This window comes from Heliangelus exortis, chromosome 1, assembly GCF_036169615.1.
Source record: "Heliangelus exortis chromosome 1, bHelExo1.hap1, whole genome shotgun sequence".
In the NCBI taxonomy this organism is placed as follows: Eukaryota; Metazoa; Chordata; class Aves; order Apodiformes; family Trochilidae; genus Heliangelus; species Heliangelus exortis.
The window spans coordinates 24,083,236-24,109,668 of NC_092422.1; the positions used below are offsets into that span (position 1 = coordinate 24,083,236).

The window sequence follows — 26,433 nt, forward strand, 5'->3', positions numbered from 1 at the left end:
CTGATATTTCTCATGACAAATACCATGTGGAGACACTGGGCAGTTAGGAAAAAAAAAACATTTGGGCAGAGGTAAGGTTATTTTTATAAATTACCTGCAGTTTTTGCAGTCAGCAGTGACACATCTGAAAAATGTGTACTTGCATGATGTTTCACCTATCTCAGTATCATACACAGATACTTTAATGAAAATAAAACAAAACAACACTGGCACTGGCTAAATGAAGATCCCTTGGAAGATATTTTCAATGTTGACTTAGAACAGGGTAACATGGCTTAAATTATGAAAAATTAAACAGCATGGAGTGTTAGCAGCAGGGATGGCAGCACCTCAACTGCTGTCCTGATGCTGGTATCTGATCTGCAATCTAAATCTCATGTTGGAGTTTAAACTGTTATACTGATTGTTCTCGTCTTCACGATGGACTTTCAGAGGATTTGTGTGCCACACAGGCTTTATTCCTGGTAGTTCCTGCTGGGACAGCCATCAGCATGGTGACTCATGCTCAGTATGAGGTTCACTTTATCCTCTTGGCTCTTCTTCATGGACCTGCTACCTACCTGCCTGCTTGCCAGCCTACATTTCTGCAGCAGATGGCTGTCTGACCTTACACTTGTGCTTCAGGAGCATCCCACTTTTCCAGAGCAATTTTTCCAGTTTTTCCACACCATTTCTGAAACGCCATCTTGTTCCCCAGCATAGCCACTGTCCTTCCCAGCACCGTCAGTGGCATTACGTGTGCTCTCTGGGTCATTTTCCACACCACTGGTGTAAAGTTCTGATGGCACTGCCTGAACTGCCGCTTAATTCCTCTCCTGAAGCTCTGCGTTTCCACCACTGACAGCTGAAAACCCCTCTGGTGCACAGCTGTGCAATCAGCTCTGCAGTTGTCCCCCGGCTTGGACTTCATCCAAGCGCCACAGGAGTCAAATCCACACTTAAATCAGCAAAAATAGACTTTATTGTTGTTGTTTTGTTTTGTTTGTTTGTTTGTCTGTCTGTTTTTGCTTTTTAACTTTGATCACAGAGGGAACCCAAAGTCCTCCGAACTCCGCTGCTCCCGTAGAGCTGCTCTTGCCGCTCACGCCTCCTTTCGTCAAGCTCTGGATGTTTAACAACAGCCGCCGGTGCGAGGCGGGGGTGACAGCGGCCGAGCCGCGGTTCCCGAGGGGGTTCACTCCTGTCCCCGCACTCCGCGGGGGCTGCGCGGGGCGGTGCGTGCCTTCCGCGGGGCGCGGCGGGGCGGCGCGGCCGGGCCCGCGGCGGAGGCCTCCGCCGGGGTCTCCATGGCGACCCGCCGCCGCCGCTTGGGTTGCCAGGGCGGTGGCGCCGGGGGTTGCGGCCCGGGCTCCAACTGGCCGCGGCCAACAGCCGCCGCCTCCATTGGCCGCCGCCTATAGGGCTGGGGGCGGGCGGGCCCCTCCTCGGCTGTGTGCTGCGCAGCGTCCTGCGGGGTTCGGCGTCGAGCGGAGCCGGGCAGCGCGGTGCGGGCTCTCCGGCGGTGCGGCCGAGCAGGCGCCTGCCCTCCTGCGGGGCGGGAGGGGCTGCCCGAGACGCAGCCACAGGTATTTGTGGTGCTGTAGGGGCAGCTTTCTCCCCGACCCCCCAACTTTATTTTTTTGTTCTGTGTTTTCTTTCGTCGTTGTTTTGCTTTTGGTTTGGTTTTGTTTTTTTTGTTTTTTTGTTTTTTTTGTCCTCCAGGAGCTACCACTGTCGGCGCGATGCGGCGTACCAGCGAGAAGAGCCGGGCGGTGCGGCGGGAGCCCTGCCCCGCTGTCCCCCGTAGCAGCGGCCGGGCCGTGCTGGGGGTGCTGACGGAGAACGGGCAGCAGCGGCCCGGCGGCCAGGTGAGCCCCGCCTGCGGCGGCAGCCCCTCTCCCGCTGCCCACCGAGCCGTCCCGGCACCGGTGCGGCGGCCGTCTCCCCTCCCCTGCCCGTCGAAGGGCCGCAGCCCCCGGCCAGGCCCCCAAAGCCCCGCCGGGGAAGCCCCCTGCCCCGATGGTGGGGGCTGGGGCTGACCCCATGCCGCGGGCGTGAGCGGTGCTCGCACCTTCTCTTGGGGCTGCAGGTGAAGGCCTGGGGGTGGCGGGTGAAGCGGTGGAATGGGGCTCCAGTTAATGAGCCTGAGTTTCCCGAGATATCCTGCTGGTAACTGCTCAGTCCTAATCCCTTAAAACTCCCCCCTTGAAATGCTTTGATCAAATAATCCACCCCAGAAGGAAGGGAGATGTGGCAAGACTGCGTTTGGGTGCTTACCCTCTAAAGCCTAAGGGGGTGATTTAATTAAAAAGAGTATATTCACTGATGCTTACCCAAAGGTCCCATTGCTGTGTGGTTGGTCATATTCCCTTCGAGGTACTGGAGTCTTCAAGAAGCAAGGTGTCTGTCTGCATTTCTGTTCCTTGGGCTCTCCCAGAGTTTGCTGGTGTGGCAGGGGAAGCTTTATTGGACAGACTCACAGGACCTAAAGTACCGGCTGTTACATGTTTCAAGCTCTTCTTGGTTATGATTGTGTAAAGCCCCTAACTCAGTGGTTACTCATTGTAGACGACATGGAGGATTGTAGCCTTGTAGTCCTAGTGGTTGTGATGCTCCAGCTCAAAAGTTTCAAACTTTGGTTTGCAAATTGGCATAAAATGCATTCATGCAGGTGAGGTTCTTTGCAAGTCTGCAATAGTTCCTGAGCACTTAGTTTTTACTTTATTTAGTTGTTACTTTAGCTGCACTTCAGAGCAGCAGCTCCTTGCCAGAATTGAATGTGGAACAGACCCTGCACTTCCCAGCCCCATCAGAACTGAGCAGTACCCTCACCTCATTCTCCTTGGCAGTGGACTCTGGATATAAGTTCCTGACTCAGACTATAGCTCGCCAGCTGTAGCTGGTGGTTTTTCCAGTGAACTTTTGTATTATTAGCTTCTCTTAGGCAAGGACAATGATTTTGTTTTGTAAAACAAATGATGTTTACTGTTGATTTCTTCCTGAGTTGCCCTCCCACAGCGTTGCTTTTTACTGTCTTTCAGGGTGCTACTGTTATCAGACGCTTCTCTGGCTCTGAAAACACCATCCCTTCATCTGGAAAAGATGAAGTACCCAACCACATGGTCAGTGCTGCATCAAAGCAAGGGTTTGCTATCTATGTGGATGACCAAGAAGAGAAAGAAAACTACAGCCACCAAGTGGCTGAAGAGCTGGAATCAAGTGTGTGTGAACTGGATACTAGTGCAATGACATCCAGTATTCACCTGCTGCTGGATCTGAGTACAGGTAACTCCTGTTCCTACTAAGGTGATACCTACAGCACAACAACATGTGGGGTTTTTATGAGTTATGATGCTGGTGAGTTTGTGAGTAGCTTATGTTACAATAAATAACACTTCAAGGTAACTTGGATTGTGTCTACATAAGATACAACACTTCTGTGCTATAAATAGCAGGAGAAGGTGAAGAGGCTACTTATACAAATGTCTTGCTCGTTCCTCTTACCTGTTAGGATCTCCTATGCTAGTGGACACATCCTTCCAGTCCCAGCCTGAGGATCACATGGGAGATCCCATAACTCTGACTGTGGGAGAGTATGCAGAAGACATTCACCAGTACCTGAGAGAGGCTGAAGTGAGTGACTTCTAAAAAGCTTCTAAATATGTGGTCTCTATGTTGGGCTACAATGCAGCAAAGATGTATGGCTGCCCCAGGATAACTTAAGGTTGCCACAGAGATACAAAGGAGGGAAAGGAAACAGTAAAAGCCACCTCTGAAGCTAGAATCATGAATAGCATCTAAACAGGGATGTGTTTTTTTGTTTGTTTGTTTCCCCCTCCTCCCCCCCCCCCCCCCCCCATTGACTTTGCATCCTGGTAATACCCAATGCTGGAGTATCTCTTGACTCCTTGGGATGAAGAACTGTTGCAGATGGGAATTGAATGCAGCAAAAATACTGAAGCAGTTGCATGTAATCTCACTGACAGCTCTCTTGCTATAGTAGTTTTTCCCTGTGTTTCTGTATCAGAGCACAAGGAAGTGCAGACTCAGAGGAGGAATAATGTGATGTGTTCAAAGTAATTTGCAGATCCATCTGAATGACTTGTATGTACTTGGTGGCAAAGGTTGCCCATAGTCCAGGAGGAATTTTACTATTCTGCTACTAACACAATAGCTCATATCTCTTCAGTGTAGAAATGCTAATCTCTAGAGATGCTAACTACTAGTACTAGGTAGAGTACTATGATTATACTTAGTAGTAATGAGTTAGTAACAATGGAACCCTGTTCATTTTGGTATCAAGCATGTTAATCAGCTCAGACATAAATGGCTGTCTTCAGGGTGTGTGTCCTGATTCTTAACTCTCTCTCCAAACAGGTAAGATTCAGGCCCAAGCCCTCCTACATGAGGAAGCAGCCAGACATCACAGCAGGGATGCGTGCCATCCTGATAGACTGGCTGGTGGAAGTAGGGGAAGAATACAAACTTCGGACGGAGACTCTGTACCTGGCGGTGAATTTTCTGGACAGGTTTCTTTCCTGCATGTCTGTTCTCAGAGGAAAGCTGCAGCTTGTGGGAACAGCAGCAATTCTTCTGGCTGCGTAAGTGTTTTTCATCTCACAAAATCTCAGTGAGCTAAAACTCATTTTTGGACTGAGTCTTTTAGTTTAATTTGAAAGACTGAAGCTTGCAGTGCTAGGTAGCTTTTCATGACACCTCAAGATTAGCAACTTTGCCTACTTTGGCACTAGCAAAATTTAACATTACATGTTTGACGTGAGAAGCTGTAGTAGGAAAACCTTGTAACTGTAACAGCAGGAGGAAAACTACTGTTCAGGCTGCTAGCCTAGGAGGCAGTAGTAGATTCACAGTTGCAATCTGCAGCTGGCCTTGAATTGCTTTTAGGAGGCAGAGTACCCATCATAGAGTAGGAGTGCATGTGTTTTTGTCTGGGGTAATTTATCTCCTGAGAACTGATTACTTATGAGCTAACAATGTTTCTATCTAGGCTGGTGACTTGGGAGTTCCTCTAAACATTTTGTTTGAAGTTGAAACTACTTAACCTCGAGGAAGGACTGATGTAAAGAGCTGTACATAAATCTTAATGTCATATGCTTGTCCTCATATGAGTCTAGTGAAAAGCTTTCTTTTAACTGTAACTTTCAAATTGACAGATGTTGCTTCTGTATTTCTTTTTCAGAAAATATGAAGAGATCTATCCTCCAGAAGTGGATGAATTTGTATACATAACGGATGATACCTACACAAAGAGGCAGCTGCTAAGAATGGAACATCTGCTTCTCAAAGTGTTGGCTTTTGACCTGACAGCTCCAACCATCAACCAGTTTCTTCTTCAGTATTTTCAGAGGCATGGAGTCTGTATGAGGACAGAGAACTTTGCAAGGGTATGAATTATCCTTCTTTTGGGACTGAAAGGGGGAGACATATAATCCTAAAAGCAGAACCACTTGTATTTCATTAAGTAAATAGGTTCTCCTAGTATACTACTTTCTATCAGAAGATACTCTTTCTAATGCCATTTCTTACTGGGAATACAGCAGGCCTAAAAGTGGATGATGTGTCACCTACCTTCAGTAGACAGCTTGTAGGCTGAGACTTCCAGATAAATGTCTCACGGAAACCCTAAGTTTGGCCTGTCTGTCCAGAGATAATGTATTGACTAAGCAGCTAAGTGGTAGGAATCTGGCTGGTTTCAAAACACTGCCTGCATAACAAGACTGCTTTGGATGTGGATTTACTGTATCTTGCTACACAGTATATTCCTGTACACCTGCATGGGCAACCCTGCTTAGAAATGGGTTAACCTAAGCTTATAGCAAAACATGTGACCTATAGCTCCTCTGCAAAGGTATAGGATTTTAGTTACTCTGCTTCAGCAGAGCCTAAATTCTGTCTCTTAGTGCTTTCTATTTATCCTTGATCTCCAAAGGAGGCCCACCTATGTGAACAAAAGCCTTGGAGGATGAAAAAAGTGTCTGGTTTTGTTTTGTTTTTTTGAAAAAAAAACATTAATTTTCTAAGTCTCTATAAAAATACATCAGAGCTTCTGATGGGGCCAGAACTTCAGATTACAGTGCAGATTGTTTAGGCTTTGACAAAGTGTGGGTTTTGGCCTACTGAAACATGCTAAATGTTCTTCTGTAAAAGGAACAGGACTGGAATGCTCTTTCTGTCCACCAGACACATAGCTCATGTTTTGTACATGAAGCTGAAGCCACTGACAGTGGCTTTGCTGTATTGTTCTGAAGGTACTAGCTTGGCTCATTCTCTTTGAGAAACTTGTGGTTTTTTGTGTTCAGTATCTTGCAGAGCTGAGTCTCCTTGAAGCAGATCCCTTTCTGAAGTACCTTCCATCACAAATTGCTGCAGCAGCCTTCTGTCTAGCAAACTACACAGTGAACAGGACTTTCTGGGTAAGAACAACTGCATGTTGATGAGTAGCTCAAGTGTTTTCTGTTACCATTACAATTAGTCTGAGAAGCAAAAGGAGTGGCTTCAAAGTATGCTGTTAAAAAGGCTGAAATCCTAGTATGAGTAGCTGTTCCTAAGCCAATGGGACTACCTGATACATGAATGTTAAATCAATGTGAAATACACTGCTTCTTCTCTGAAATGGGAGGGACCTTGCTGTCTTGCTTACAGCAAGTAAGCATTGTAACAATATACAGCTTTGGTAGTCTTTAATCTGCAGAACTCCTCCCCCAAATTCAGTTCAGAGCCCTTTTGGGAGGGAGGGGATAGATTAATGTGTCGACTTGAGTGATTACGTTGAGTGGATGCTTTAAGGTAAGCCTTGGTAGACCTCAGCTGTGTGTTGGAGGAATAGTTTAGCAGAGAGCAGGACACAGAAGAGATGTAATGGAGGCCACATCTTAAGAGCAGAAGGAGCTTCTTGGCAGATCTCCTGGCATCAGTGTGGAACTGATGGCAGGATATACTTGAATAAGTTTCAAGCCTAAAGAATCTAGAGTGAGCAGTGATGTAGTGATTTGTGCTGCTGCAGAAAATGTATTTTCTAGATGTTACCTACAATAGAGTAATACTGCTTTTTCTCCCCTGACCAGCCAGAGACACTTGCTGCATTCACTGGATATTCATTAAGTGATATAGTCCCTTGCTTGACTGATCTGCATAAAGCGTGCCTTGATGCTCCCCATTGCCAACTGCAAGCTATTCGGGAGAAGTACAAGCATCCAAAGTAAGTATCCAGGAAGCCAGTGTTCTGTAACTTGGAGGCTTTAAGCACAGGAAGACCTTGTCTTAGCATCCCAGGCCAAAGCTGCTGTAGCTGACAAACTTCTCATAGTGGTCTTTTTGAAATGCAAGCTTCTGTCAGCCTACTTCTGTCAGCTTTTCAGAGCAGAGGAGTAGTTCATCCATAAGTATGCAGATATACTGGATAACAATTCTGCATTGCTTCAGGATGATTGTTTAATTCCCCAGTGTATTACACAAGAAGGTGGTATCTTTAAATTTTTCAGCTATACTGATATCTTTAATGACACCATTTCTATTTCAGATACCTGCAGGTGTCTCTTCTGGAGCCTCCGCTAGTTCTTCCTCTGCAATAGGGACAGCAGATCCTGGACTTGGAAGATTACTTTGTCCCAATCAGCAAAGCTGGTCAACATCTTGTAGAGCACTGCAGACCATGTGTCTAAACACGGTGATCAGAATGGTTTTTAACTAGTAATTTTTAATTAGATGCCTTTTTAAAAAAGGTTGTTGACTTTCTCTTAATATTCCTGACAGCACTTTTAATAAATGCCTTATTACACTGTTCCTCTATGAATCTTGTGATTCTTGTTAATATCTGCAGTAACAGTGGGTGGTGAGGGTTATGTTTTCCTACAAAGTCACTGTGACCAGGCTTTTAAGGAGTTTTTAAGCTAGCTGGAGTGGATAAATCATAGCCTAAAACAACATACCCTGACATCTCCATAGACGTGGTTGACTTGTTGCAGTCTCTTCTGTTTCTTTGTCTTCTATGAGGCCATGTTCATGTGGCAATGGACAGAACCTGTTTTCTGGAACTCATTTATCATACCACAGCAAAATCATCCAGATGGAAGTGGTCTATGAAACCCAAACTTTTGTGTAGAAGACCATCAGTGTTGAGGTGAAAGCCAAACTTCCCATTATGGAGGGATTTTTAAAGGGGATTTCTCTGCAGGGAGATGGAGGAAATAGAGATTGTGGCTGGCAGAACATTAGGAGCACTTCAAACACTGGTTCACAAACTGCAGTTGGGAGCAATGCTACCAGCTGTGAGGAAGAAGCTGAGGGATGCAAAGTACTGGAACACTGAAATTGAGCTTAGTGACTGCTGTGTCATCTGTGGGACTGAGTTGCTTGTGGCACAGATATCTAAGGTGATCTCTCCTGCTAATAGAGCACTTATGAACATGGATACTTCACAGTCTTTAGAGAAATCCTCCTCGTAGCAGGAAGGAAGAGGGTGACAGTACACAACTATCTTACCCTGAGCTGCTATGCTGCCTTGCTCCCCTCAACTATTCATTTCATAAAAAAACAGGACACTAACTTAAGTACTCTTAAACACCCCCCCTGTCCAGAGTGGTTCAACAGAAGGATTAGTTGGTCAACATATAGGAAGCTGTATTCAACTCATCTACACAGCAAGGTAAGTTTGAAGCATTCTTTTACTGTAATACCTAAAAACCTTTGGTGCCTACTGCTTCCAAAGAGAATCTGTTCGGGGTGTTTTTGTTTCCAAGCAAGAATGTGCTTAACACTTGACATCAATGCCCAGCACTTAGCAGAAGTGCTAAGTACCAGCTAACAAGCCTCTTACTTTAATTAAAAAACCTGATTATACCAATGTGTGTCACAAAGCTCCTCTTAGCATCAGGGTTTTCATTTGCCTTAATGTATGTATTGACTTCTCCATCCCACTTCCCTGTCCAGCCTGGTGAATCCTCCTAGTAATGTAAACCCCTACATCCTTCCAAAAGGGGGGTGGTAGTAATGAATATTCTTTAAAAGAGGAGAAGCATTCTGTTTCAGCCTATGCCCTTGGTCTTTTGCTTCAAACACTTTCTAGCCAGGGAAATGAACCTGACGTGGTATTTCCTGATAATCATAGGTGTAGCCATCTAGCCCATGCTTACTTTATGGTGGGGGAGCTACTCCTGGTGGTTGTCTCCACACAATGAGTGTCCTGGTTTGTGGATGGCTGTCTTACAGGTGGGTTAGGAACTTCTCATGCCTGCAGACAGCTCCTTTACAGTAGGATGCCAGGACAAGGGTCAGAGCCAGGGGTGCCTTGTTACAGTGTGTGTGTGTGTGTGTGTGTGTGTGTGAATTATTTTTTGCCTGTTTCACAATCAAATGGTTACTCTACTGAGCAAAAGCTTTGGTAAATCTGTCAGGCTTATGAGTACCAGCTTGTTACCTGGCTGAACATAAGATGTCCTGAAACTCCATGTTAATAAGCTTTACTCATAGGCAATAATGCTTACTGAACTGTAATTGCTGGAGTGTGGAGTAATTTGGAAGCAGTAATGACTTTCTCAAGTGTAGAACTGTATTTCTGACACTACAGCCATTTGAAGATATTGGTATGGTCATGTCACAGTAGCAGAAGGAAAGGGAAAAGATGGATATGGATCTTAGGAATGGTCTGTGATCACAGCCAAGATTCATGTTCCTGGGCCAACAGATTTGGTGCAGATAACATAAAACGTGCTAGTTTGAATTTGCTATGTTTTACCATATGGTGTCTTCTTAGAAGCTAACCTTTCATTCTGTTTTACTTTAATTTAAAAAAAAATTTAGACTTTACTTAGCTGAAAGACAGATACAAAAGTTACATTTAACTTCCTTGATGTTTTTGTTCTCTGGTATAAAAATTTGCTTGATTGTATTTTTTTTTTTTTTAAACTAATATTTGAAGATGACTTTGCTTTGTCTGATTTCTTGTTTGTTTTGTCATTATTTTGTTACTAAGCTAGTAGCTTAAATATTCCTTAAGGATATTTTAAAAGGTAAAATGAAAAAAAGCTAAGCAGTTCAGGTTAAGAATCACAAGGCTGCAGTGTGAATGCTAATAACAAAACAGTGCAAGATTAGATTAAATTTTAATTTGTGAGGCAGAAGAAAATGATCTTGGAGTAGTTTCATCTGAGATCTGTGGGTAATAATGGTTTTTTGAATGTTTCTGCTCTATTTTCACTTCTTTTTGTTGTGCTGGTCTTACACTGTGCAAGAAAAAGTCATACTGCTCTTGTATGTGTGAGCTTTGACTCTTCCAGGGTGAAAATTAGGTGCTATGTCCTCCCTCATTCTATGTGAACCATTACACTTAACTCTTGCCTACCCCTCATGCATGGGCTTCTGTGCAGCTGTTTCTGTTGGGCACAGTGTGCAAATGAAGGTGAAATAATGCTTTTTTAATAAGATTAAGTGCTTCACTGCAAAACAATATAAGTATTTAATAGGCTGTGAAAATAATCAAATATACAGGAATATATATTTATAAGGAGAGAAATGAAAGCAACTCAAAAGGAAGGTTTCAGTTTTCATTGTTGTAGTGCCAGTGTTGTATGGAAAAATTAAGACCTGTAAAGCTCACAGCTTTGTGATATTTGAAACAAACAGCCAGACTTCTTAAAGACAGCCATATCCTAGAAAAGAAACTTTAAAAAAATTAACATTAAAGACTACACAGGAGCTGTCTCAATTCTTGATCATCCCACTTAGTGACTTGTAGACCATGCCACAAGTAAGAGCTCATCTATTTTGTTCAGAAAACGTTTAAACTGTGGCAGCTTCAGAATTGTCAAACCTTATCTTGCTCAGGTCAGTTCTACTTTGAAGAGAAGTCTTGACTTTCAACATGTGTATTTTGAAGGCTGAATGTTGACTTGTATGCAATTCACAATGTCTTCCCTGGAGGTAAAATGTATTGGGACAATATGCTGGGGGTAAAACCCAATGGTGAGACAGCAGGCTGAGCACAACCAAGGAGCTTTGAGTGATCATTCAATACATGAAGTGAAGTGGGTTAGAAATGTTGAGTATTTTAATTCTGACCTGTGATGTTCAATTTGAGAGTTAACATTGGTAATAGAAATAAATAAAAAAGCTGCCTGATTTTACTCTAGCAGTTGCCATACTATTATGTTGTGATTTTCAGAAGGCCCATATGTGCTGTGGTAAGGTGATCCTGTTTCCTCTGTGTTGTAGTTAATTTTTTTAACCAATGACTTTTAACATTAAATATTGTAACTTACTTTGGTGTCCTGGGAAAGCTGTAGCTGTGGAGACATTGTGGATCCATTATTTCCTTAAGATTAAAATGGACAATCAGAAGTCAATACTCTATGGGAAGGCCCTGATTTAACAACTAGGGTCTTAGTTTTGCTCTTCTCTGGAGTGAGTCGAGAATGCCTGAGGTAACTGGGTAATTAGGGAAAATTATCTAGCAGTGGTCAGGACAGTTAAGCTGTTAATTCATGACTGAAGAGTGTCTGCCTTGCTGGGAACTCTGGCTGCTTGATTAGTCTGTGTTCATACCTGCTTGTTGTCAATTCTACAAATTACTAGAATTAACTGTGATGGCTGAAGCTGGTGTGTATTTTAGCCTGTGACCTTGAAGCAGCGTGTGGGACGGCTCTTATGAATGAGAAGCCAGCCAGCAGCATCAGTGATTGCTTCCTGAAATTAGGTTTTTAGTCTTGCAATTTTTCTCAGTACCCTCTGCCCCAGAGCAAGATCATCTTCATACACTAATGAGCTGTGCAGGCTGTGCTAGGCAGATATTAACTGGGGGAGGTAGAGACCCATCCTCTACCACTCAGATGTTCTGGAGCCCTGGTTGAGTCTTACCTTTGTCAGGTCCTCTGCTGGTTATAGTGGTTGTGAGTATTTTTCCATCACACCACATGAGTCTCATTAAATACTTATTAAATCTTGTCTGCTTCATAGGTTTTCCTCGTGTATGGTAAGCTCAGACTCTCTCTTGGGTGCTTGTTCAGATTACGTCCACCTATTACAAAAAATTCAAAACTTTGCATGTTGAGTGTCCGTGGAAACTTAACGGGAGATGTGCACTTTATCTGATGTTCCCACAGAGCTGTAGAGAAACATTGGCTCAGAAAGCCTGTGTGATGAGTAGCTAATATGGCCAGGCTCAGCCCTCTGTGCCCTGATTGGGGTTCTTCAGTGTAGATGGCAGCAGTGCAAACACTGAAGAGAATTAGCAGAGGCAAACTTGCAGGACAGTCCACAGAAATGCTGAGTTAATCCTGAAGTACATGCTTACTCCTCTTACTAAATTAACTTGGGTCTGACATAAACCAAGGCAAGAAAGACCAGGGAGTCCTGGCCATAATCTTCCTGAAGATGCTGAAATTATAACTCTGCATCCTGGAGTTTTGAACTGTACTTGTCTAGCTAGGTTATGCTGGTATTGAAAAATAATTGTGGACTAAGCAAAGGCTGGTTCCCAGCCAACTGTCTGTCTCCATTTGGCATGTTTCCATGATGCTTAGGGCTAGCTTTATTTAAGCAGATGTGTCTGGGGGAGAGCTTGTTGGAATGGGACAAAATAGTCAATGTGAGCTAAAGCTGGGTGTGTGGCTGTGGTCAGAGCTCACTCTTCCTGTCTTGCCCCTCTTTTGTCTTAGCAAGGTGCCCAGAATGACCAAGTGTCCCTGTCACTGGTAAATACCTACCTAAGGTGTAAGGGATTCCTCAGTCCTTGCCTTTCAGATGTTCAGACCCTCTGAATTTGAACACAGGGAAGCATTACTGGAGCCAAGTGCTGGAAGAACAGGGTCATGATAAAGCACTGAATTCTTGCAAGAAATAGGTCTTCTCCCTCCACCATCTGTAGCCAAGCTGCCTTTTCTGTTTGTTTATTATTGTTTGTGTTTTGATGTGTAAATAACTTGAAAAATTAGGAAAGAGAGCCCTAGAGCCCACATTATTCAACAGGTCAGGCATTTGGTACTAACCAGTGAGCTTCGTACAGCAGAATAATGTAAACCATAATTCAGTCTAGGGAGAGACTCAAGTGTGACAGATATCTGGAAACAGGATCACCCCCCCCCTTTGGTTATTTTTGTCCCTCTTAAGAAGGATAGAAATATCTGGAAATTAACAAAATGGATGGCAAAGCGGGCTGCAGGCGAGGAGCAGCAGCAATGCTGTTCTCCTACGCGATAAGGGAGTGAGATACCAGGGTGGCAGAACCGGGCTCACTTCAAATCACATTTGCGTAACAAGTGCTTAGAACAAAATGCGTGTCCCAGGGCTGTCATCTATTGTCACTTTTATTTACCGAAGAATCTAAGTATTCGCAGGTTCAGCCATACAAGGAAAGACTTTTTATTGTGTTAAGCCAGAAGGAAAATGTGAATTGGTTTACAGTAAAAATAGCGGCGATCCTGTGTTCTGGTGGTCTCCAAAGAATGCAACCAGAAGAGGGCACCAGAGCCCTTGGTCCGTGGCTCGAGGGGAAAGGCAACCTTCGTGTTTCCCCAAAAGGAGGCTCAAGGCGGCAATTTGCTCTTGGACTCACTTCTACACGTTTCTGGGCAGATTAGCAATGTGTGAGATCACTGCAACGATACCGTTATGTTGGGTTGTTTTTTTCTTTAAATGCAACCATGATTTAGTGAAACTGCAGTGTGAGGCTGTCAGCTGTGCTGTCCAGCTCACACACAGTGCTCCAAGGATACTCAAAATAAATGCAACTTTTCACAACATATGTATTGTGAAGTTTGGCTTTTTGAACTAGTTCATCCATGTTATATCTTTTTTCCTGGCTATGCAAGTCATGCTATCAGGTGCTGACTTAAAATCTTCTTTGGGCATTTCGGAAAATAAGATGGAAGCTGTTAATGTTCATGACCCAGGTAAGTTCTGTTCAAGCAGGTGGTGGAGGAGCAGCTCCTTATACTGCAAGCTGAGCAGGCAAAGCTCTTCTGCCATTATAGAGCTTGTGTGATTTGTGCAGGAAAGAAAGGAATTTCTGCCAGAAAAATCAGCAGCATTTGGAGAAAGGGGGTGGCGAATTAAAAAAAAAAAAAAAAAAAGCAATATTTTTAAAAGTTAGAATGTTTTTTTCTTGCTCATTGAAAAATTCAGTGTTCATTCTTGTTTCAAGATAATCTAGCTAGCTAAAGAACAGTTATATACGACAATTATTGCCCAGTTCATAGTGTTTGGCGGGGGGGGGGGTGGCTTGTTTTTTGTTTTGTTTTTTTTTTATCTTTTCCTTGCTCTGTAAGGTGCTCACCCACTCAATTCTATTATTTTCTGTGATTATTTAAAAAAGTTAATTATTCTTACCTTTAGCCTCTGAACAGAAGGCAGGAGATGTACTGGTAGAGTCAGTGGAAAGCTTGTATCCAGAGCAGTCCTGAGTGCTACCAGTGATCTAACATTATTCAATAAAAAACTTCTCAGTAAAGCATTTCTATTTTAAGTCAAATGACAGTGTTTCTTCTTGAACAGTTGTTGCTGATTCCAGGTTTTTTTTCTTTCTGAGCATTCGTGGATATATGTGCAGACATATTTTAAGGTAGTTGCTGAAGCAGTTGCCATGTGCACAGTGTCATGAACTACCTGAGAGTGCTCCACGGACACTGGTTAGAGGAAAACAAGTGTTTTGTTCTGGCAAACAGCAGCAGCTTTCAGAAGGTGTTGCTGTCACTTATTGAAGAGGTATGAGGAGGAGCGTATTCACATCATGCACGCATCACTTCAGAAGGCACTTCAGCACTTCTGAACAAATGCAATTTTTTGCATATGCCTGTGCAGCTGCTAGCTAGACATTGTACTCCTTCCTCTTTATTCCCCTTCATTCAGTGACTGCTCACAACTTTCAAATTAGGTAGAACAAGCATGTGGCTCTGCAGAGGCTGCATTGCCAGCAGGATAAAGCTCTGCAGGGCTCCTGGCCCTGAGCCAATAAATAAATAATATATCTCCCATCAGGCAAGACTGACACACTAGTGCTGAACAGACCTTAACCATTTTTTAAAGCACCTCCCTGCCCCAAGTCGTACAAATAAACTTACCTTCTAATATTTTCGGTTTTGTTTTGGGTTTTTTTTTTTGGTTTTTTTGTTTTTTTAACTAGGTATCCTGTCTCACTTGGTGAAAAGACAAACCCAGCAGGGAGTAAGCAGGCTCTGATGGCTCTTTTTTCAGCAAGTAATAAGGGCACAAAGCTCTGCTCCAGTTTGCCAGAACACGCCTCACAAAGCTGCAGGGTCTGTAAATAGCTTCTTGTCTTAATGCTGAACACTGGGCTACCAGAAAACTCACAGCAAAACCTCTGCTGGTCCCCCCAGACCACAGAGCTGGGCTGTACATAAGGAATGTACAAGTAGGTTCTGCTGTTTAATGCAGTTTTCTGGGCTTGTTCAGAGGCTACAGACCCAGAACTGCTGATCTCTGTAACATCCACTTATGTTAAAGCAAATGCTGACTGGACTTTAACTAAGGAAAGGCTTTGTTTTATTGTCAGATGAAATATCCAGAACCTTTCATGGATATCTTGTAAACAGAAAAGGATCTTTTGAAAAACAAACAATTAAAAAAAAAACAAACACAACAAAAAAAACAACAAAGAAAGCGAAAGACCAAACACCAAAGCAAAGAAACCCAATACACCACCCACCAAATATCATCCATATTGTATCAATAGTGTCCTGAATTGTCTCTAGCAGAACACAACATGAATTTAAAAAGCTGCTGTTTCCTCCATCTGGAGAAGAGAAAGTTCTGGATGCTTTGGTATTAGAAAAATTATCACAGGTGGTTAGTAAGTATCTGAAAACAATATTTTAGAATCTTTGGGTTCATTTTTTTTTGTTGTTGTATGGTGTGACATGAGACATCATTGAGGATGCTCGAAGAGATTCTGGGAATTTCTTTGTGCTAATTCATATAAAATATAATGTAAAATTCAAGAGTAACATGAAGTGTAATAGTATAAAAATTAATGTAATATTAAAGCTAAGAAAACAGTTTCATTAAATGTAATGAATCTATTTGCACTTGATATTCTATAAGTGACTTTGCTAAAGGAATAAGGGCTATCACTGGATTTTTGTTTATTACCCTTCTTGAGTGCCACTGTCTCATCATAGTGAAAACTCCATTAAATCTCATCCTGTCTTCCAATGGGGCCTGCATTTTCACTTGATGTAGGGATGACCCAAAATCAACAGCTTCTTGCCTTTCTCTAGAAACAGGGAAATGCTGTTATTAATGCTTCACCCAACAGTGAATGTTATTTGAATTATTTAAATAATCAGCATAGTGTAACTAACTAGCCAGTGATTACAGTATTGATTATCTGCAGAGAATTGATGCTATATCAGCTTATGAAATTTTAACCACAGCTTGTTTGCCCCATGGTCAGAATTTAAGATAGGAACATATTTTACAGATATTTTTACCATCTGTGCTCTGTATCCAGGTTTGATTGTGACAATTTCTGATCTTATAGAGGACTTAGTTGACACTATCTGTATAGATGCATACATTTTTTTAAGACCGAAAGAGATTATTAGACTTGTCATGCCTTTTATATCTGTCTAACCATGCTTGATTGCTGCTAAATCACCCCTAGTACTAGAAACCCTCTATTTTTAGCTTCTAGACTTCCTTTTTGCAACTAAATTAGAGCCCTTTACTAACTGCGTTTTCTTCCCATGCACATGTAAGCACAACAATTAAGTTACCTCCTGTTTTTTTCTTTTGCAAACAAAATGACATTGTTTTCTGTGCTTTTTATGGTAATAGGTTTTTACTAGCTCTCAGGTTTATAGCACTCCTCTCCAGTTACTGAGCATCCTCTGAAAACATGGGCATCAGAGGGTAGGATTCAGCTCTTGTCGTGGTCTCATGAACACAGTGGCTGAAAGCCACAGGACTGCAAAGCCCACAGTCCCTGAGCACAGAAACTTTCTAATGAGCACAGAGAGTAAGTGCTGGCAGCCACATGCTGCTGAAGATACAAATCTTGCAGAAGCCTGCTTGTAATGAAAGCTGATTCACCAATTTTATTTTTTTTCCAGTGTATACAAATCAAAAGCACTGTCTCTGCTTCCTGGCAAGTTACCCAAGCCATCTCTTAGGCAGTAGTTGGCCAGATGTCTTCTGCACTAAGAAGCACTACTAATATATACTAATTGCAATTATTATGCCAGTTTTAAATATCACCATCTGTTTTTTATCTGAAGTCAATGCCACTAAGGGACTTTAAGTTCTTCAAGGTATTTCTTTGAATTTCAGTAGTGGCATAGATTTTTGATCCCTATTTTGTTTCTAGTAATGTTCAGTGGTGCTTGGATGGTCAGACATGGCTGGGACTTCCTAACTCCTTTTTTTTTTTTTTTTGGAAGTGTAGCAGCAGCAAGCACTTAAGGTGAAGGTGAATAAATGGTTTATGTAGGTAAAAGTCTAAAGGGGGCAGGTGACTAAGTGACGAAGGACACAGCAAAGCCTGAGGTGTGCAACACCATCTTTTCCTTCTTTCTTTTTTGTCAGGATTGCGTTGAGTCCTCTCTCTCTGTCACTGAGGGCTATGGGCATGGAGGAGCTGCTGTAGAAAAGGATTTTATTAGGGAACCTCTAGTTAAATTTGAGTGCTGGGTGTCCGTGGGGGTCAGTGGCAGGGCAGGCGGCAGGCAAGGCCGCTGTGAGGAGAGGCCAGGACTGCCCTGTGCAGGCACAGCTGAGCTCAGAGGCACCTCTGGGAAAGTGTACTTAAAAATGGGTGGAAAACACCAGGCAGAAGAGGAAGCGGAGGTGCTGCTTGGCCTTACAGCTGCTCTTCCCTGAAGCCCGTGGAAAGGATCTGTCCTGGTTTGGGCCACGATAAAGGTAATTTTCTGTCTTGTACTTTTGCTTTCAGCTAAGTCTCTTGTAAGAGCTGCACTTGCTGAAATTAACAACAAATTTCTCAGACAGTGTCTGCTCCTGGGACTGATAACACTCGATGTCTATAGTTACTGCCAGAGACTGGTGTGCAGAGCCAAGGACACTGCTCAGTTCTAAGGAACATTTTGCCCTCCAGAAGGAGAGAAGGAGTAAAGAGGTCACACCTGAAGCACTCCTTTGGTGAGGAACGGACAAGATAGATGCTAAAATTGACCAGAGTATTCTGTCCCATACACATCATATTCAGTATAAATTTGAGGGATCACAAGCATCAACCCCCTTTTTTCCTTCCTTCCTCTCCCCTTCCTGCTTCCCCTTCTTCACCTGTCCCTGTTTGCTTTGGCATCCTGGGAGGATTCCGTCCATTCGTCTGCCTGTGCTCCTGATCTGTGCCAGCCTGAATCTGTGTGTTCCTGCCTCCAGCTCCCGACTGCTGCCGACTCCAGGAGTCCAGCCTGGATTTCCCCAGGGCTGCCCTGCAGCCTCGGTGGTGACATAGAATCATAGAGTCATAGAACTGGCTGGGTTGGAAGGGACCTTAGAGATCATCAAGTCCAACCCTTGATCCACTACCGCTGCAGTTACCAGCCCATGGCACTGAGTGCCACATCCAGTCTCTTTTCAAATATCTCCAGGGATGGAGAATCCACCACTTCCCGGGGCAGCCCATTCCAATGTCTGATCACCCTCTCAGTAAAGAAATTCTTTCTAATGTCCAACCTAAACCTCCCCTGGCACAACTTGAGACCGTGCCCTCTTGTCTTGCTGAGAGTTGCCTGGGAAAAGAGACCAACCCCCACCTGGCTACCCCCTCCTTTCAGGGAGTTGTAGAGAGTGATGAGGTCTCCTCTGAGCCTCCTCTTCTCCAGGCTGAAGAGCCCCAGCTCCCTCAGCCTCTCCTCATAGGATCTGTGCTCGAGTCCCTTCACCAGCCTGGTTGCCTTCCTTTGGACCTGCTCCAGGACCTCGATCTCCTTCCTGAACTGAGGGGCCCAGAACTGGACACAGGACTCCAGGTGTGGCCTCACCAGCGCTGAGTACAGGGGCAGAATCACTTCCTTGGAAGTGATTCTTAATAACATGAGAGTTATTGGGGGAAAGGGGGGAGGAACGTGATATCAATTTTCCTGTATATTTGTATATATTTAGTAATTTTTTCTATTTATCATTAGTGTTTCATTAAAGTTGTGTAGTTTAGTTCCCAACCCATAAGTCTCTCTCCCTTGTTCTCTCTCCTCTTTTTATCAGGGAGGAGAGGGGGATTAATAGAGAGCATCTGTTATTTGGTTTAATTGCCAGGCCAGTGTTAAACCCTGACAGGATCCAAGCCAGGGCAGAAGGAAGTGTGAGGGAGATGGAATGGGGAAGAGCAGCCATTGTGGGCTGACTGCAGCCCCTGTGCTCCTCTCAGCGAAACAAGGAGCCCCAAGTGAAGCTGAGCCTGGGAAAGAAGGGAGGAAAGCAGCTTGAAAGTTTCTCTCTTTGTTTCTGACTAATCAGTAGTCAGTTTATTGCTGAATAAAATAAATATTGAAGTTAATTTTCCCCAAGGTGAGTATGCTTTGCCCATGACTTAGCAAGAAAGGTTTGTTTAGCTTGGAGCAAAGGTGGCTAAGGAAAACCCAATTGTTTCCAAGTGCTTAAATGAAGTTCACCATGAAGCTAGGATGGGATTTTTCTGAAGGGCAAAGCTGAGGCTGGGAGGCCGCAGCTACAGCTTGCAGTAAGGGAGGCTCTGTCTGCACGTGAGGCAAGATATTTCAAGATATTTTACTTACTGAGGCTGGTAAAGCACTGGTGGAGGTTGCACACAGTGAGACCTCCAACCTTGGAGGTGTCCAGAGGTCAGTGTACAATCCTGGAGCACATGCTCAGGCTGTGAGGTCAACTCTGTTCTGATGGTCTAACCTGGATCCTTGTGTTATCCCACGGGATGCTCGGATAAAATGGGGTAACATGTAACCATAGAGGGGCTGGTTTTGCCCTGTGTTCCTGTTCAACACAACAGCTAAATGCTAGTTGAACTGTCAGTGCAGGATTACATGTACAACCTCATGTAAAAAGGTGTGGAGTAGTTGCTTGAGCATGTGAGCTGCTGAGAAACAGAGCCTTTTGGTATGTTACTACATGTGCTTGTTGTATGTGTGTGTGTGTATATATATATATATATATACACATAAACACATATACATTGAGGAAAAATGGTGAATTAGCCAGGCTGCCTGTGGTCAGTGCCCAACTAGAACACCATGATTTCATACACTGAGAGAATGCTGACAGTTTTGGGCACCTATTCCTGAGACCTTGAAGAAAGGAGCTATGGTCACTGAGATGCAGCCCAAGAGCAAGTTAATCCTCAGCAGTAAGCAGTCTTCAAGGTGTTGAGCCTTGTGCTGCTTGGGATGCATCCTGCAGAGCCCAGCTCAGTACAGAGATCAAACAGGAGTTGCTTTGCTATAGCATTAAATCACAGGTATGTTCTTTGCTGCAAAATATGTGAGAAGAACAATATAGTTCTCATTACTTGTGTATCATACATATTGGTAATATTTGCATTCTATCAGTACTTATAAAAGCTATGAAAATGCTGAAAAAAATAAAAGAAGCAGGCTTCATAAAGCAGAAGGCAACGTTTTTTTCAAACAGCTTTATTTGAAATATATAAATCTGCTGCAATCTGGTGGCCTGATCCTTAGAAGTTTAAAGTGGGAGATAGTAAATATTTTAATGATAAAGTTTTCTACAGCTGTGGTGCATACAGAGATTTTTGTATTTTTTCTCCCTTTGTATGAACCCTAACTAGTTTGAACATGTCAGACCTCAACATACCAAGTCATCTGTATACTGACAGCTTCTGAATTTTGAGCTGCTCCACAGAGCTTTAGATTGTGATCTGCCACCTGTGGCAGTGCCATCAGTCATTTCTGTTGTCACTGATGACATCAATGTCACCGTTGTGACAGAAATGTTGTCGTAACAGTTTTCACAACTGTTTTCATGCCCTTTTGATCCATTGTGCAGTCTGCTACTACAATGGACAGAAAAATAGCTTGGTAACTTTGAGCTTTGTATACTGCAAGATGAAATGAAACCAGCTCACTCCATGGTATCCAGTAACAATTTATTAGAAAAAAATGTGGGGTTAAAGCTGAATTTGTTTGCTGGTTATGAAAGGCTCTGCTTGACTGACTGAGGCCATGACAATTTTTAGGAGTGCCTGAATGACCTAGAAGCTTAGGTCTTCTTGAATTTGATAAGCTTAAGTTATTTAGATAATTTGAAAAACACACAGACGTACATGCTAAAGTCTATGGAAATCACTTGGGGGTTGCTACTAACTACATGGTCTTACCTGAGATTCTGAATTTAACCATTGCATTGGCTGCATTGGGGGTTGCTGGCTCTGCTCTGGGGGTCTGGGATTTGAGGAGTGTCAGAATTGGTGGTTAACACTTCACCAGGGTTTACTATGCATCTTGTTCTTGAAATGCACTGTGAAATGTATTAACCAATTCACCCACATTCAATTTAACTGATTGCACTGTTAATATGGCAATAGGTTGTGGCAATATTTGTTTCATGTTATTTAGGAAAATCTTGGAATTATTGCTGAAGCTGAAACATTGTAGTGTACCAAGAGCAGGGATGTGGAAGGCTGGAACCCCAAGGAAGGTTTGGGATTTTCAAAGCACTTGGTTGCTAGCAACTTCTAAGGTGGGCTTGTACTACTTTTTTTTTTTTTTTTTTTTTTTTTTTTAATTTAACACTTCATTGCACATTGTGCTGTTGACCTTAATTATGGCAGCAACCTAAAACAGTTTTTGCATTTTGAAAGTACTATGTAAACACATTTACTCAAACTTCCAGAAGAACCAGGGCTATAGAAAGTCTCAGCAGCAACCTGGCAACAAAAGCCTATTCTGTTGACTCCAGGGCTGACCATTCTGCATATTTATATATTGCTTCTAAATTAATAATTCTAGAATTAACCAATTTCAATATTTGAAAAAAAAGCCTGGATATTGTATTAGATGTGTTGAGCAAACCAACAGCTGTAGTGTTTATAATCTTTTGTCCTTTCATGTCATTTGACAGAAATGGCTTTGAGTTAACCAAATGGTGTTAACCAAAGTGGAGCAGCTTCATGCATTTTTTTGCAGTTTATTTTTCCAGAGATTTTGCACAATCATTTTGCAAAATGCTATGTTTATAACTTCCTAGAAACAGATGTTTACTGACTGACTAAGAGAAGCCTGGGAGTTAGATTTTAAACTGTTTTGAGGCAGAAATGTGGGATGGGGTTTTCAAAGGCACTCACTCAATGCTGATCTAATCTTTATTCCTGTTGAAGCAGGTGGGAGTGTCAGAATTCCTGGGCTTGTTTGAAGGAATGAAGCTTTTTACAGTAGGTTTAGCCTCATTTTCTTGCAGTTTCTCTGCAAAAATGAAAGCAGCAATAATCCACCACAGCCATGTCAGTTAATGTCTGATAAGAGGAAGAAAAAAAGTCTCATCAAAGTTTCATATATCAGGAAAAATTGTGCACTGGAAACTCATTTTTTTTCTAGTTTGGTGTTAGAATGATCTGAATTTGCCTCCTTTTTTTGGAAAAACAGAAACGGGGATCAGAGTAACTCTGGGATTGGTGATATTTGGTCAGAGAAGGGATTTGTTCAAGAATGAAAGCAACTAGTAACATGTGGTGGATGAAATACATACATAGGTTGTTTGGAGCTCACTGAAAATGAAATCTTTGCAGGCCAGGATTTAAGGAGCTAGAAGGGGTAAATATGGAGAAGATGAAAAAGTCTGATTTTGGTTAAATAATCAGTGGAATCTTTAATTTCTCTCTCCAGAAACCCTCACCAGGTTAGAGCTTACACAACCAGGAGAAGGATAAGGAGGTGGAAAAAAAAAAAACGAACCCAGAAAGTAACTAAAACCTTCCAATTCTTTTGGGCTTCATGCCATTCCTACCAGAGGTGAGGCCCTTGCTGAGATAAAAAGTAGGGTGGAAAGATATTTCTGCAGCTGTCTTACAGGACTGTCTTTAACTGGCATCATTTGGTGGCTGTAGCTGGACTCTTAACTATAGTTAGTGGCAACAAGATGAGAAGTCCACTTGTGTTGGAGGTGATGTTGAAAGACTGAGGCGTTATCAATTTTCTCCCAGAACTGGAGGTGAAGTGAGTTTCAGAAGACCGTAAAATGAAAATTTAAGGGATTTTTTTAGAGGAGGGGAAAAAAAGATAAAGTAGATACTAGGAAACTATAGATTAATTGACCTCAGTTTTGATCCAGGAACACAACAGAGGGAATGTTAACGATAAAATCAAATAATTTGAAATTGCATAGACAACAAACAACTAAAGTGGATGACAGCCCACATTGTTAGAGTTGTTCTAGTCATATATGAGCATATATAACCCACGTATTAGGGTGGGTGTTTTAAGTAAAGGAAAAGCAAGTATTTCTTTATTTTAGTAAAGCATTTGTCTGTGACACATAAGAAAAAACTTGGATTTGATGAAACTGAATGTAGCTATGTGACTGCTAGGAAATTGTACTTAGGTTAGTTTCTCTAGTTATCCAGATGGGCAGTCATTAACAAAAAATATATTTTCACTAATAATTTACGTGCAGTAGAGAGCACACTTATAAAAGTGCAGGTGGCATTAGGGTGAGAAAAGGTGCAGATCCACTGGGGCACAGCTTGGGTGTTAAAACAGTCCTGCCAAGCTGAAGTGGTCTGAGCAGGGAATGAACTTCTGTAAGGGTAGATGCATGTTTGCACAAAGGCAGAACTGGGAAAGCTGGGGAACAGAGAGTGGGGACTGATTGCTGGGGGAGGGCAGGAGTCAGCAATGTCAGGCTGAGAGGTCCTACCAGGCACATGGTCTAAAAGGTGTAGATGCAGTCCCTGCATGCTGCTCAGAGCAGTAAGGGAGGCTCTGAAAGGATTTTTGGGGGTCATGGCCAGCTGCCCACCATACACATCTGCTGCAGAAGCTCTGGCTTTGCTCGTGCTAGAGAAGGGAAAGCAGAGGAGGGTACCTGACTATGGTCTTCAAATGCATGTAAGGGAGGGAGTACATCAAAGGGGCAACAAGGAGTAGTAAGATTACTTAAGATTACAGGTGGAGGTTGCAGTTATCTCTCAAGGGAAGGGCTACTTAGCAAGACAGCTGAGCATGGAGATTGGTCACCTTGTGATGGTGTTGCTTGTGGAAGTTCTTAAGAGCAAGTCAAGCTGGAGAGTATCTACTGAGAGCAATACAGGCATGGGTGCTGCTGCTTGGGACTGGGAAGGGCAAGATAACTGCACGAGGCAATCCTCTTAACACAATAATGTGGTTATTATGAAATTACTGTAGAGATGGTGAGGCAGAACTGAACTCACACGTGGCTTGATTTTCTCTTTACGTGTTCCCAGGGTATGAATAAAAGTATCTCTTTATGGCTCCTTAGCAACCACTTCTGCCAAATGAGACTCTAACTTGAGGGCTTGCTGACTGTCCAGTCAATAGTTTTTGCTCATGTTGGCACTTAAACCATGGTTTGGAAATGCTGCTGATGCTAGAGAAGAGAACAAAAGCCAGCTCATGCTTCCATGGCTCTGTGGACTCAGCACTGTTCTCTGTATTCACTCTGTCTTTGATGCAGTTGCAAATAGCCCTGAGCAGCCACATAGCTAGAATAAATGTTAGCCATAGGGACTTGACTTTGTTGTACTTTTACACCAAATACTCCAAATACAATAAAATAAAATTAATATGAAATTTGCAGTAATGCAGTTGGCATCTGACAGAGTTTCTGCCTTAATGCTTAGGGAGAATATAAAATGAAACTAAAATGTTGACAAGGAATCGTTGTGTAACTGGGCCTGGTGGTTTGTCACTGTGCATTCTTGGGGGGAAGAATGTGAGCTGTCCTTCCATAAATGTAACTACGTAACATCTGGTGCCTTGCCTTTCTGTGCTGGCAGCACTGATAACATATCTCCTAGACTTCTGACACATGAAATGTCCAAAGGCATCTCAGATGCACTGTCTTAGAAGCATCAGTGGAGAATGTTGTTTAAAACTACCCTTTCTACCTCTGTTTTTCCCTTTCTGATTTGGTTATGCTTTCTTTTTACTTCTGTTGGAAAAGGTGAAACTGAAGAAAAGGAGAAGGTAGCAAACATTCTCTAGGAGTTTTGATTTGGAAGGCTACTCATCAGAAGCCTTTATCATGTAGTGAAAAAAATGCAGAGAATGAATTCTGAATTTCTGTAGTAAAAGAAATATGACAGACTTCTCTCCTGCTCTGTGTAAAGTGAAAGAATTCTATCACACCACAGAATATTTTGGTAGGAAAGTACCTCAGGAGGTCTCTAACCCAACCTCTAGCATGGTGTGGAATCAGCCATGATGGCAGAGCTGGCTGCTCAGAGCTTTGCTCCATCTGCTCTTGGAAACCTCTAAGGACTGAGATGCCACAGTCTCTCTGGGCAATCTGTTCCACCCCTTCACTGTCCTCATGCTCATTTTTTTTCTCCATATAGCCTACCTGAGCATCCCATCTTTTAAGTGATAATTACTGTATCTCATCCTCTCATCATGCACCACTGTGAAGAGCCCAGCTCTGTTCTCTTGATAACTTCCTCAGTCATCTTGTACAGCCCTTTTTCTCCCCCTTTCCCATTAATCAAGTGAACAATTTTTTTCCAGTTTTCTCTGTAATGTATTTTTCCATTTGGTGTCAGAAAAGCATCAATACCTGCATTTTCAAAGATAGAAAACTAATCTCACTTAAGTGACTTTATTAGATTATCTAGATGTCCTCTTATCTGTCAGTAAGGCCTATCCCAGCTCCAGATCTAGACACCTAAACTTAGGTTTCTACATTGTGGATGCCTTCAAGTGAACTGAGTGTCCAAGCTCTCTTTATATTCAGTGGAGGTGAAGCCAAAACAGCCACCAGAGGTTAGAGGTCATTTGCCTCACCTCAGTACACTCAGCTCTCTTGTTCTCTGGCATTCACTGCCTGTACTGAATAGATCTCAGCTGGCTGTAGTGGCATTGACTCACATATAAGCACCTGTACTGAATCATGGAATAATATGGTTTGGAAGGGACCTTCAAAGGTCTTCTAGTCCAACCCTCCTGCAAGGAGCCAGGACATCTTCAATGGGATCAGGCTGCTCAGAGCCCTGTCCAACCTGACCTTAAATGCTTCGAGGGATGGGGCAGCCTCTTCCAGTGTTTCACTGCCCACACTGGTAAAAAATTTCTTCCTTATATTTAGTTTAAATGTATTCTGTTTTAGTTTAAAACCATTACCCTTTGTCCTATCACAACATGCCCTGTTAAAAAGTCTGTCCCCATCTTTCTTGTAAGCCCCCTTTAAATATTGAAAGGTTGCAATAAGGTCCCCTCTGAGTCTTCTCCAGGCTAAACAACCCCAATTCTCTCAGAATTTCCTCACAGGAAAGATGTCCCATCCCTCTGGTAACTTCTGTGGCCC

At 42.9% G+C, this 26,433-nt stretch overlaps 1 protein-coding gene across 1 annotated transcript; it reads left to right on the forward strand.

The window, feature by feature from the left end:
• The first annotated feature begins 1,440 nt into the window (after window positions 1-1,440).
• CCNA1 (cyclin A1) lies at window positions 1,441-7,782 on the forward strand. The gene is made up of 8 exons (XM_071737743.1): window positions 1,441-1,847; window positions 3,021-3,264; window positions 3,491-3,612; window positions 4,357-4,580; window positions 5,180-5,384; window positions 6,300-6,413; window positions 7,065-7,198; window positions 7,520-7,782. The coding sequence occupies exons 1-8, from the start codon at window positions 1,722-1,724 to the stop codon at window positions 7,569-7,571; spliced, it is 1,221 nt and encodes a 406-aa protein (XP_071593844.1). The 5' UTR covers window positions 1,441-1,721; the 3' UTR covers window positions 7,572-7,782.
• Window positions 7,783-26,433: the final 18,651 nt, after the last annotated feature.

Coding starts and splice junctions, on each gene's coding strand:
- CCNA1 (XM_071737743.1), top strand. CDS start 1,722: ATGCGGCGTACCAGCGAGAAGAGCCGGGCGGTGCGGCGGGAGCCCTGC. Junction 3,613..4,356: donor AGTACCTGAGAGAGGCTGAA/GTGAGTGACTTC, acceptor CTCTCCAAACAG/GTAAGATTCAGGCCCAAGCC. Junction 7,199..7,519: donor GAGAAGTACAAGCATCCAAA/GTAAGTATCCAG, acceptor TTTCTATTTCAG/ATACCTGCAGGTGTCTCTTC.